Source organism: Desmodus rotundus, chromosome 1, assembly GCF_022682495.2.
Source record: "Desmodus rotundus isolate HL8 chromosome 1, HLdesRot8A.1, whole genome shotgun sequence".
In the NCBI taxonomy this organism is placed as follows: Eukaryota; Metazoa; Chordata; class Mammalia; order Chiroptera; family Phyllostomidae; genus Desmodus; species Desmodus rotundus.
Genome location: NC_071387.1, coordinates 187,558,998 through 187,571,571, shown reverse-complemented (window position 1 = coordinate 187,571,571; position 12,574 = coordinate 187,558,998). Strand labels below are relative to the sequence as shown.

The 12,574-nt window shown below is 48.8% G+C and overlaps 1 protein-coding gene across 4 annotated transcripts in view; it reads left to right on the top strand.

Annotated features, from left to right (window-relative positions):
* The window catches only part of ANKH (ANKH inorganic pyrophosphate transport regulator), a 117,509-nt gene that overhangs the window by 92,609 nt on the left and 12,326 nt on the right, over window positions 1–12,574 (top strand). For all 4 annotated transcript variants that reach the window (XM_024578610.3, XM_024578611.4, XM_045186421.3 and 1 more), the window contains exons 7-8: window positions 959–1,051; window positions 3,951–4,046. In XM_024578610.3, coding sequence (XP_024434378.1) covers window positions 959–1,051; window positions 3,951–4,046 — 189 coding nt within the window. The remainder of the gene's footprint in view (window positions 1–958; window positions 1,052–3,950; window positions 4,047–12,574) is intronic.

Here is a 12,574-nt window from a genome sequence, read left to right as displayed (position 1 = left end):
GCCTGGGACAAAAAATAGGACCCCATCACCTGTGTGTAGAATTCTACCTTCCCTTTAAAATAAACACAGCAACATGTATTAGAGCCATTTCTCAATTGACCTCGATGGCATAGAGACACAGCAGGTGGAGTATAGAATGGACATTTATTGATCATCTACTTATGTGTCGACATGTATGCCCATTTCATTAACTCCCCACAACCTTGTGCAATGGGGGTTGTTATTCTCCTGGTTCTGCTGGAGGAGCAGAAAGGGAAGCCTGGTGAGTTCATGCTTCACACAGCTGGTAGGTGAGGAAGTAGAGGTTTGAATCCAGGTCCACCTAATTCCAACCCATTTTCATGGAATAACATGCTTGGCTTCCTATAAGAAATAGTTGTTTAGTTTCCTTAAATTAAAAACAATGATTGGGCTATGCTGCCTGAACAAAGTGGAAGAGAGTTGAGTCAGAAGGAGAGAGTATATAAAGCCATCAACAAACACAGGCTGACTGATGAGTCCCCTTGAAGACCTGGATGGAAGTGAACAGGTGGGTCCTGAGCAAAGACCATCCAGAGAGGGCTTAGAATCACAAGCTGAGACTAAAGAATTGAGCCGGGCTGGAGGGTTTGGTTTGGCTCTATGGGAAGAGCAAAGATTCTGGAGTCTGGACCTGAGTTGAAATTTTAGCTTCTTGAGCCAGCGATCTGGACCTGGACCTGTGTCCCGTTGGGTTTGTGTAAAACAGGATCCATGCTCCTGGTCTTAGGTGCTCTCCCGGGGTCCGCTTATCCCACTCCCAGGGACACAGTGAGCACCTGTCCCTTCCTCCCCCCGCCCCAAGCCATCCTGTGGCTGGCCAGTGACTTGTCATAGATGGCCACTCCTGAGACAGCTTGCTCCGTCAGAGGGCCCACAGCAGCTCTGGGAGATGCTCTCCACGAACGCTGATGCTAACTGCTGCCTCTTCCTCTTGCAGGCGGTAGCAATTTTGACAGCCACGTACCCCGTGGGTCACATGCCATATGGCTGGTTGACGGAAATCCGCGCTGTCTACCCTGCTTTTGACAAGGTGAGAACCTGTGCAGTGTGGTGTCTGAAACGCACTCTTTAACGTTAGCATTTGATAGGCAGGGAGCTCTGATGCGGAGCACTTGGAGTTTTCCTAGTCTCACCTCCCTTGGGAAGGTTACTTGGCATTGGGGATGTCGGAGGTGATGGTGGAATACTTCCCTCAGAGAAAAACAGAGGCAAATTTAAGCTTACCTTGAAGCTGAGTTAATAATGCCTCTTCAAACTGATATTCTTGTTTAGAAGTTATTTGTTTGCAAACAGGAAAATATACTCTCAAAAAGAAGATACACTGGATTCTGTTTCTGTGGTTTGTTTTTTCAGTGAAGCTAATACTTTCTGACTCCATAGCAGATAGGAAGGTACAGACAGGAACTGTGCGCTTGAGCTCATAAACGTCTGGAAGTCTTGTGGTATATGTGGGGCGCATGCGCAGCGAAGTTGTCTGTGCAGCAAGCACGGGTCCACCTCGGTCTGCATGCAGCAGACTTACTGCAGCTGAAAGCCTCTGATCACAGCTGCTCTGTGCTCCTGCTGCTGCAGCTGCTGACGTGGCTGCTGCCCAGGGAGACACACAGCCCTTTGGACATGCACCCTCTCTCTGGGTCGGGATCGTCCTATAAATGTCTTGTTCATTAAGCTTAATCATTTGAACCTAAAACTAGTAGCCTTTTATCCTAAAGCAAATGTCTAGCAAAACAGACCCCAAAAAGATAATGTACAATGTTTTAAAATGAAAAATAGGAGAGAAGCACACAACCTACTACCAGTACTCTTAATAGCAATATTTGGCCTTGAATTTCTATAGAACTAGCTCAGAGCCATTGCCAGTGTAATTTTATCTTTTTTAAAAATTTATTTTTCAACTATAGTTGATATATAATATTATAATAAGTTTCAGGTGTACACCATAGTGATTAGACATCTGAATACCATAAAAAGTGATTAGCAGTATCACTTTTTCTTATCCCAGCTTGAGCCCTGGGAAGGCAAGGCGAGGAAGCCTCTTTGCCAGGGATCTCCAGCAGGTCACATGCCTCTGTTCCCACACCCGTGATCACCCATGAATAGCAGCTCCCCTCAAAACACTCCTGGGATTGCCTGCACACTGGCTTACGAGAGACAGGGGAGTGGTCTCTTCACTGGGTGTGGAGCTTCCCCAACAGACCACTAGTTGGACCCTCCACCTATTGCCAGCATCCTTTGCAACATCAGGATGCAGAGCATCTCTTAAAAAGTGCATTTCATTTCTGCTTCCCAGGCCTTTGTGAGTGTACTTCAGAGGCATGAGTCACTTGCAGCAGAAAGCTGACAGCTCGTGTTTGAGTGGGTTTCATCCCATCTACTGATAGAAATCACTGTTTTCATTTCAAGGAACATGTAAATCCTAGAAAACCAAAATGGATGTCAGTCGTCCTGCTAAATCTCTAGCTCTTGGAGAACAAGATCATATAATAAAACTTGATGAGACTAGCAGGTACTGAAGTGTTGGAACCTCCTGGCCATGACAGTCTCACCTGAACTCCCTTGAAATAATGAAACTTAACAATACAACACTGTGCAGTTTCGCTAGGAGCGTCCAAGGAAAACATTGTGTTATTCATGATCACAGAGGTTAGGCACCACGAGAAAATTCCCTTAACGAGCGCACCTCGAGCCAGGAACTGGAGGTACTTACTCAGAACCCTTCTGAGACCTCACCCATTGTTTCCAGGCATTCCACCAGGCTACTGCAGCCCTTGTGTGAATGCGTCTATTCACCCGAATTTTAGACACCTCTGTGCAGACTCCCGGAACTTGCCGCACTGACAGTTGAAATCCTCAGCCTCTCTGTGCGTTGCAGAATAAGAGATTTAAAATGTCTTGCGTGACTTCTGATGGTGCTAGCTCAGTCTTGGACGGGGAGAGCTTTCCCCTTATACACACTCTCTCTAATGTGCAGTTTTCATCTGCGGAAGAGCATGTTTCTGAGCAGATTGGGCAAATAAAACACAGATGCCAATCCAATGATACATGCTAGTTTATTCTAACCACACTTGCAGAAATATTTTCTATTTTAAAAATAAAAGTGCACCTGAAGGCGCTGAGGAACATTACTGTCACCATGGGTGATGTGTGCCTAATTCTTTCCAGTGCGGCCGCCTTCTCCCTCTGCCCACCTGGGCCCCACTCACACAGATCCCTGGGGTGAGTGGCCAGGTGTCCTACCCCCTGTGATTCGCACTTAGCCATGGGAACAGACTGTCACTCAGAAAAGCAGATAATGCTTTAGAAGCTGGAAATAAGAACACGTCAGCTCATCCAGAGCCTGTGCTGGTGGCATCTGTTGGGAAGAGATTGGAGAGATGGCCTCAGCCTCCAAAGTTAACAAAAGGAACAAAATTACAGAACCCTGGAAGCACTGATGAGTTAGGGAAGAGCAAGAGGTTCCCTTTGGGGTACAGATTGAAAAGTCACAGTGGGGAAGTAAGTCTGGGTCATATAGCAAGGAGGGCCTCGAATGGCCAGTCTAGCTCACAGTCCATTTGGTGGGGTAGAGGGGCCCAAAGGTCACAGAGCAGGGCCCCGGCGTTCAGGCAGATGCTCACGGTGGCCAGGGGAGGGCACAGCCGAGGCCCTGGACTAGCAAGGTAGCACCCAGCACCAAAGTGAGGAGACTGATTCAGGAGAGACTGCCTGGCGTTCGGTCTAGAACTCCTTCTGGTTAATGCTCACATCCAGACCTGAGAGCTGCCTGGGTGAGAGAGACTCGAAGGGACAGCCATCTTCCAGGCTGTCACTTGAGATCTGTATTTCAAACACATCAAATGCAACACAAATGAGATGCTCTTTCGGATGCACGTGTGGTCATTCAGGGGTGACTCGGAACCCCATCACCATTGTCCTGTTCTCCCCCCTAGAATAACCCCAGCAATAAACTGGTGAGCACAAGCAACACAGTCACGGCGGCCCACATCAAGAAGTTCACGTTCGTGTGCATGGCCTTGTCGCTAACGGTAAGGAGAGAGACCACCCCGTCCCCCAACCCCGGCCTGTTTTTGTTAAGGAGAAACAGTTACATTAAAGGGAGACGTCGTGTGTTCCATCATGTGATGTTATGCTCAGATTAATTAACAACCTCTTCAGATCATTCTCAGCCCAAAATGTGAACGATTGTTATTCAGGGAAGTCACTGAATTCAGGAACCAAGGGCCTTCCTTGGGGCTTCTCACGTGCTGGAGAAAGGCAGGCTTTACCTTTCATTTTAATGATACACATGTCTTGCTGAATAATTTCCAGACCACTTTTGAACATCCAGAGTCAACCATCCCTTTTCCAAATTTAATTGGTGCTATTTTCATTTCCCCAGTAAAAGTACCTTTCCTAATCACGTTTATGCTCATTTATCACGTGTGCTACGTATTTATTCACCGTTCAGCACGTACTGGCGGGGCCCCTGCCGCCTCCCAAGCCCTGCGCCATCTTCCCAGATCCCGCTGTGCGCAGGTGTGGGTCACATTGCCCGGCTGGAGGGGCTGGCTGGGGACTCTGCACGGCTGAGGACTCTGCACAGCCTTAAATGAACAGCACCCATCCTTCCTTCGTCAACTCCCTGGCAATTCAAATGTAGAAGATAATGTTCAAAAACATGGAGGAAATACCTACCCACGCCATAATCTAAAGCACATGGTGTATAATTTAAGGTTGTTTATAACACTTAACAATGGTAGCAACCCCCCCCCCCCAAAACCCATAACATGAATAAGCAAACTTACATGTAGACGATGCCCTTTGGATGAAGGCGAGAGAAGGATCAAAAGACACAGGATTCTTTTGAACCCTGTTCGGTTTTCCTTTGGTGTGTGGCCCACGTTTCCCGTTAAGTCCTGCAGAAGTCCTCCGTTTATTTAGTGCAACACAGGTATCTCCCCGAAATGCCTGTGTATGTGTGTGGTTTTCATCATACATGACTGACAGTGGGACCTAAGGGACTGAAACATGTTGACTTCCGCTGGTGACAGGGACACAGTGACTGCTGTCCCTCTTAGCGCTATCGCAAGAACTATTTAGCTTGATGAGTCCTGGTAGAGGTCCTTTTAAATCAAGCCCTCATATGTTTAAACCTTTAGTGGGTATTTTTTTTCGAAGTCCACAGCTTAATATTGGACCCATTGATCCAGCACCTGACTGGATTGTAACAAGGGCAACAAGAGACAAAGAGCCATCGTGTAACCCCTCTGACCGCCGAGACGTGACCTTGTGTCCTTGTGTCCTCAGCCACCCGTCTCTCCAGCCCAGCCCCTCCCACCTGCCTGTCTGTCATGAAGTGCGTGGGGCAGGGTCGGAAATATAGTCTGGTGCCACCTGATCGGAGGGATTTCTGGTGGCATGCCTGTCTGCATCAGGACGGGTTACCCCTGCAACCTGGGCCCCCAGTTTGCATTATTTCCCTCTATGGTGTGCAGGCATTTTCATGATTCCCTAAAATATTAGCAAAACACTGTACACCCGTGAGTCTGTTTGAGAGTATTTTAGGGAAAACAGAAGGTTTCTGCTCCAGGCACAGACCTCAGCTTTTGGATACCGTGTCACTATTAACACTGCAAATTGTTCCCTCGTCCCCAATTCCTAGGGAACAGTTTGCCTGACTAGCATTTTACCAGTTGTACTTATCCCCTGAAGTTGTCTCAAAACCTTGATCCCTTCTGCAGTGTCCCACTTGGACCTTATAAATGGTGTCTGTTTTGGCACAAAACCATAAAAATCACATAGCTTCTGTTCAACGTGTCAGTACACACCTGCATGGTAAAAAGAACACATGCAAAGCCACCACCTGAACAAGTCGGAGAACCACAGGGAAGGTGCTGTCTTCCCCAGGATGCTGCAGGTGCAGAGCGCCTGCGGAGCCCACCTCGCACCCGCATGTGCAGAGTGCCGCAAGAGACGTGGTTCCCAGGCTGCACCCCAAGCCCCTCCTGGGGCACGAGCAGGTTTATTGGGGTAGCTGGCCATCACAAACTGTTGTGTCACGAAAATGGCAAAGTCACTCAGTGGGGACTGAGTCACAGATATCCAGGAATTTTATTTTATGACCTTCTATGGCTTTCTTAAAAATCATTTTACTAGTCTCAGCTTAAAGGCAGAACCAGTGTGGGGAGCGCTGTCCTTCTAACCCAGCGGTGCAGTTCAGGGTGTACGGCCCAGCCCTCAGCAGGGTCAGACGCATAGTCTGGGTCATCCCAACAGTACTCACGGTAAGACATGGGGACCCGACACGGCTGCGGTGCTCCCGGTGTCTCGGTTCCTGATTTCAGCACCTGCTCACACATCCCCAGGTGCTCAGGCTCTGACCACGAGCATGTTCCTGGTGGCCCGGAACTCTTGGTGTTCTATCGATCTACAGCAATTCAGCGTGTGGGGAGTCAGGCAAGCCCAAGTCAAAAATCTCAAAATATTTTTCATAAATTATCTCAAAATATATCACGAAACACCTAATATGCGTATGTACATCAGGCAGCATGTGAAATGAGCACCGCAAGGACATAAAACACCCGATTGGCATGCCAAGTGGTCATTCTGTATGTTTGATGAAGCCAGAAACCACTAGACCCAGGAACAAAGAAGACAATCAAAAAACCATCTGGTCCCATGGAAGTATTTCCCTGGCTTGCCTCTCCCAGCGCTTAGCTGTCACCTACACCTGCAGGCAGACTACAGTAGTGACCTGGAAAGTTAAGTCACTTTTAGCTGACTGATATATGGCCTTTGCTGAAAACACTCTTTATTTTTAGCTTAATGAGATGATTCCTGCATTTCCAGCTCTGGGACAGACAGCCCACTCGTTCAGGCACATTGAAGTCAGCACCATGACCTGTGCCGTGAGATTATTCTGGGGGTCCTTCTGGACCTTCTGAGCCCAGGGCAAAGCTCAGAGAACCACACTGCGATGCTGAGAACAAAAACACGTTTGGCAAACAATAGTGCCCGGAAAGCCCATGCACCATTAATCAGGTGCCAGGAGGTTTTCAGGGGCTTGTCTCTAATCCTCCCTGAGAGGTGGCACTTAACCATGTGGTTTGAAGAATAAATTGGGAATTGGCCCCTTACCAAGAAGGAAGAAGTTTCTACAGAGCCGTGGTGCACCGGCGGAGCCAGGGCGTCTGAATTGGAGTTGGGTTCACATGCCCTGAATGTCCCTGGGGCTCTTGTGGCACTTGACTGCCCTCTTTTATTGTAAAGCATTGAGAAGTGCAGGAAAGAGGGATTTAGCGCAACCTTGAATTCAGGGCCACATATCACAATGGTTATAGATATGGGCCTTGAAGCCCCAGGGCCGGGGTTCAAGTCCCAGCTCTACCACTCACCATCTGGGTGGCTTTGGGAAGGTCACTCAATACTATCAACCTCGGCTTCTCTAGCTGCCACCTGAGTGTACCCACCCTTTAAGACTTCTTTAAGGATGAATAAGGATGAAGAGCTTACGTAGCACAAGTGTGGTGTAAGCAAAGAATGCCAGCTCTCATTGTCAGTAGCTCTCATTGTCAGTAGTTCCCAGACACACGGGCTTCCCACTGAGGGCAGATAGGCTGTATCCCTGAACATGCGGCTCTTGGTATAATTGAGGCCAGTGAATAATTTATATGAATTTTTCAATTTGGATATATAATACCCTTCCAGTTTTTTGTGGGATTTTCTTTTGGTGTTTTTTAAAAAATCAGTCCCTTGATAAATCCACATCTTCTTTCTACTGGTGGGCCGCAGGCATGCATGAAACACAGGCACCCATTTTTCTCCCTGAGGCTTGGGAAAGCTCTTAGTTGTCCACACCTTCCTGTATGTAGCCCTCCATCGCAGGTGGGGACAGTGCTCTCTCCACCTTCGGGCATCTTGCTAGTTTAAAATGTCATTTCTCTGACCTGGCTGGTGTGGCTCAGTGGACTGAGCACAGGCCTGCAAACCAAAGCGTTGCTGGTTCAATTCCTGGTCTAGATAGAGCACATGCCTGGATTGCAGGCCAGGTCTCCAATAGGGGGCACGCTAGAGGCAACCACATATTGACGTTTCTCTCCCTCTCCTCCCTCCCTTCCCCTCTCTCTAAAAGTAAACCAATAATATCTTTAAAAAAAAAAAAAAGAAGTCAGTTCCCCACAAGCTACAGTGAGTGCAGAATGAGAGAAAATGAGAAATTTAGGCTTCTAGCTTAGACATCCCATAGATCTGAACACACCAACCAAATATTAGAAATGCCGGTGAAAGCCCGTGACGAGTGATTTTAAGCCACACGTGTGTGCATTGCCAAAATCATGAAAGGCCTGGGTAGTGGAACAGACACTTACAGCGGGACAGATGATGCTTAGGGAGTCTGCGTACAGGCACAGCTGCGCAGAGACCCAACACATGCATATTTACTCCTGTGGTCATTCTGCAGGGGTCTGGGCCCCTGGGATGTGCCGGGCTCTGGGACTACCGCAGTGAAAGAAGCCCAGAGGCTCCTTTCTTAGGGAATTTATAATCAGTAGACAATTTATAATAAGGCAGTAAACATGCATCGCGGAGTTGGGTAGCATATTAGTTTCCTGTGGCTGCTGTGACAAATTACCACAAAGCCGATGCGATGGCATAAAACAACAGAAATTTGTTTTCCCCCAGTCCTGGAGGCCAGAAGTCACAGCTCAGTTCACTGGGCTGAAATTAAGGTGTGTCTGCAGGGCACGCCCCCTCCAGTGGCTTTTAGAGAAAAATCGGTTCCTTGCCTCCAGCTCCTGGTGGCTGCTGGCATTCCTTGGCCACGTGACTCCAGTTTGTGTGTCTGTCTTCGTGTCTCCTCTTCTTCCCTGTGTCAGCACCAAGTCTGCCTTTGCCTCCTTCCTACAGGGACATTTGTGATGGTATTTCAGGCCCACCAAGTCAGTCCCAGCTAATCTTACCTCAAGATCCTTAATTTAATCATATATTACCATAAAAAGTAATTGATACTTGTTCAGGGGATTAGGGGGTGGATATATTTTGGGGGATTGGCTATTACACAGCCTGCTACAGGGATTCACAGGTGCTTTGGAGGAAAATTAAGTAAAAGGAAAGAGGGTGAGGGAAATATCATTTTGGACAACACAGTCAGGGCAGGTCCCCCTGAGGGGACACATTTACATGTACACAGAATGTCCAGCAGCCCAGCGCTCCCTGCCCATGTGGATCCGTGACCCACTGTGGCCATGCACCCCGTGTGTGATTGGCACTCAGCGCGCGCTCCCCTGCACTGCGTCACCCCTCCTTTCTGCTTAAGCACTGCCTTGGTGTCTCCTCTCTCTCCAGGGTCGGCCTCTCCCAACTTCCTCATTTAAATTTGCGTTGGGCTTCCAACCTTTACAAAAATTAAAGGACACACACAAATCATGTCTTTATCCACAGGCAGACTGCATTTCTCTTCTCCCTGGTGTTCAAACTTCTTGAGAGGATTACCTGACAGCACCCTCCCCCACCTTCCTGCTGCTGTCTACCAAGACCATCTGTCCCCATCTCCGGCCACCCGCCTTCTCCCTCACGGAGCAAGGGGGCCCTACTTCCTTCCGAGATCATTCTTTTGATTTGCACTGTTGCCCATCAGTTGTTATCTCCTTACAGATCTCACCCAGGTCCCTACTGGCTCCTTGCCCCAACGCCAGGAAGCCCATCCACTTCTCATATTCTGCGTTTGGTGCTGCCCCTCCTCCCTCCCCTGCTTACACCCCACCCTCTGTGACACTGCCCTCGGCTGGGTCTCCTTCCTTTCTGATAGTCCCTTCACAGCCTCCCTGGCAGGGGGTCCCTCTTCCTCCCTGTGAGTGAGCTTCAAGCTCTGCCCAGCTGCCTGCCTCCTGACACCCTCTGTCTACAGAGCCTGGGTGAGGACGTGGTCATGCTCTCGCACACGAGCAGCCAGCTCCTGGACCACCAGACTGCATCCATTGTGCATGTTCTCTTGGTCCCCAGCTCGCTGAGATGAGCCTTGTCTGGGAGGGGTCAGGTCGGATGCTGCTGGAAAGAGGAGGGGACTGAGTGATCTGTAGACTGCCAGGCCTAGGATGGCAGCAAAGCAGCTGCCTGCGCACCCATGCCTGCCGGAGCCCTTGAGGCCAGGCGAACAATAGGTATCATCAAGGGAGGCTGCTGTGGACCTGGTGGTAAAGATATTTAGTATTTAAAATGTTGAGTCCCAAAGCTTCAGGCTTTTAGAACTCTAGGGCCCCTGCCAGTAGGGAAGGAAAGCAAAAGGCAGCGGCGTGTCAAAGAAGGAAGCCGGCAGAAAATCTGTGCCTCCAGGTTATGTCTCCCTGACACACCGAGGTGACTCCTTTGGGTGAGGTTCAGCTTGTCTCAAAGAGCATATAGGCATAGCCCATGAACACAGACGACAGTGTGAAGGCCAGGGGTGGGGGTCACGGGCCGGGGGGTGGTGGGCAAAGGCGGACATCTGTAATAGTGTCAACGATACAAAAATGCGGTCTGTGCTGTTCACACGAGCAGAGGTGGCCCAGCCTCACCTTCCTGCTGCTGACCTGCCCCACGAGCTGTCACTCAGCTGTCGGGACGGGGACACCACAGGCCTTTCTCTGGCCGTGGTGCCGTGGTGACCCTGTGTCTCCGACAAGACCGGCCTGTTGGAGGCTGTGATTCCACTGGGCGGCCCCAAGATCCAGAAGAAAGTGACTGTTGTGCGTCCGGGAGGACAGAAAGGACCAAAGGTAAATAAACCGAATTGAAAACTTCCTCCTCTGGTGCTCCGGAGAGCCCGGTGTGTACCAGTGGGCCCTTGGGGCGCCTTTAGGCATCCCAGAAATAGGGGGGGAGCCAGGCTTCTGAGTCCTGGAGGCCAGGGTGGAAGCCCCAGCCCCTCACTTTACTGACAGGGTGACCAGGAGCAAGTCACACAGCCCTTCCAGGCCCTGGTGTCCTCCTTCGTAAAGGAGCAAAAACTACTGTCACTCTCCCAGGACTTTATAGTGATTAAATGAAATGACCTGTGGAAAGCTCTCGGAGTACCGTAATTGCTAAGAGTGGGTTCCTTCCCACTGACCCTCTGCCCTCCCTTCTCCCTTCTCCCCAAAGCTTCGTAGACCGGCCTTCACTTTGTAAGTGGCCATGTACTGCAGATTCGAGGGGGTGACTAGTTTGTTCAGGGGAACTCAGAGGAGATTAAAGCACTTAAGACTGGTTCCCAAGGTCTCCCTAAGCACTCGTGATAAAATGACAATGCAAATCCACGGTGCATTCTTAAAACAATTAGCAAATGAAGGGACACACCCTGATATTACCAGCAGGTTCCTTTTTTTTTTTTTTTAATGGTTTCATTGTAGTAAAACATACCTACCATAAAATTTAGCATCCAAGCCATTTCTGAGTGCACAGGTCAGAACGTTCGCATTGTCAGGCTGCTGTCGCCACCGTCCATCTGCAGAGCTCTTCCGCTTGCACACCTGAAACTCCAGACCCACTGAACAATACTTCCTGAAGCCCCTGCCCCCTCTCCCAGCCCCGGCAAGATCATTTTACTCTTTAACAGTCAAGGAAAAGCACAAGCTAAACAGAAGCTGGATGGGAACTTTCTTAATATTCTTCAAATCAGAGTAAGAATAGGAAGGAATTAAGCATTCTGCAGATGATGGAATGGGCAGAAGTTCGACAGCACGGGGTGCCCTCTGCAGGCTTGGTGCGTGGCGCCCCCTGCTGTTTGGAGTGTGGTTTTGCTTTCAGCTAATGTGCCTTCCTAAGAATTTAGCATCTTCTTAGGTCAGAAAGGAGCACCAAATGCTCTAATGAATGTGTCTGTTTAGCAGTTTCATTAAATCTAAACGATAGTGGGGGTCATTTAGTTTCATATTCTTTAAAAATAACTGATTTTAAAAACTACATCTGAAAATGTTAACTTTTTACCAATAGATGTGCTATAATAGTGGTCGCGTCGACTCCCTTGTGAAAGTATTCCAGGTGGATGGGAAACAGCAGTTATGACCGTCAGCCAGCCACACGGAGAATATTAGGTGCTACATGAAAGAGCATCATATGCTTATCCCAGATCCCTGGCTTAACCGAAATCCGAGCTCTGTTTCAACTTTCAGTAACAGATGGAGTTTACTGTATCTATTTCAGCCTGGTAAAATTTTCACGTGTCTGACCCGACATTTAAAGTCCCTTGCATTTTCTCACTGTATAGTGTTGTAATAATATACATTGTAACCCAATATACATTGTCATATATTATATATGTTATCATATATTGTAATAATAATAACGATCCTTCCTCAGAAGGGCGTCTCTCCCATCAGCCTCTCCTGTGCTGTCCTGTGGTTTTCCTGCCCGCTCATAGGGCTTTTCTCCCAGCCCCGCTTCAGAGGACGGGTCATCTCTGCAGGACAGTAGCCCCATTCCTCTGGCCATTGCTACAGGTCGCTCCCTGTCACCCCCTGTAGTGCTGCTCCCCAGGAAGTGGGCCTATTAGCCATTTTCACACATTATGTAGGTTTTAGGCATTTGCACTACAGTAAAATGGCTTTTTTTTTTCTTGAAA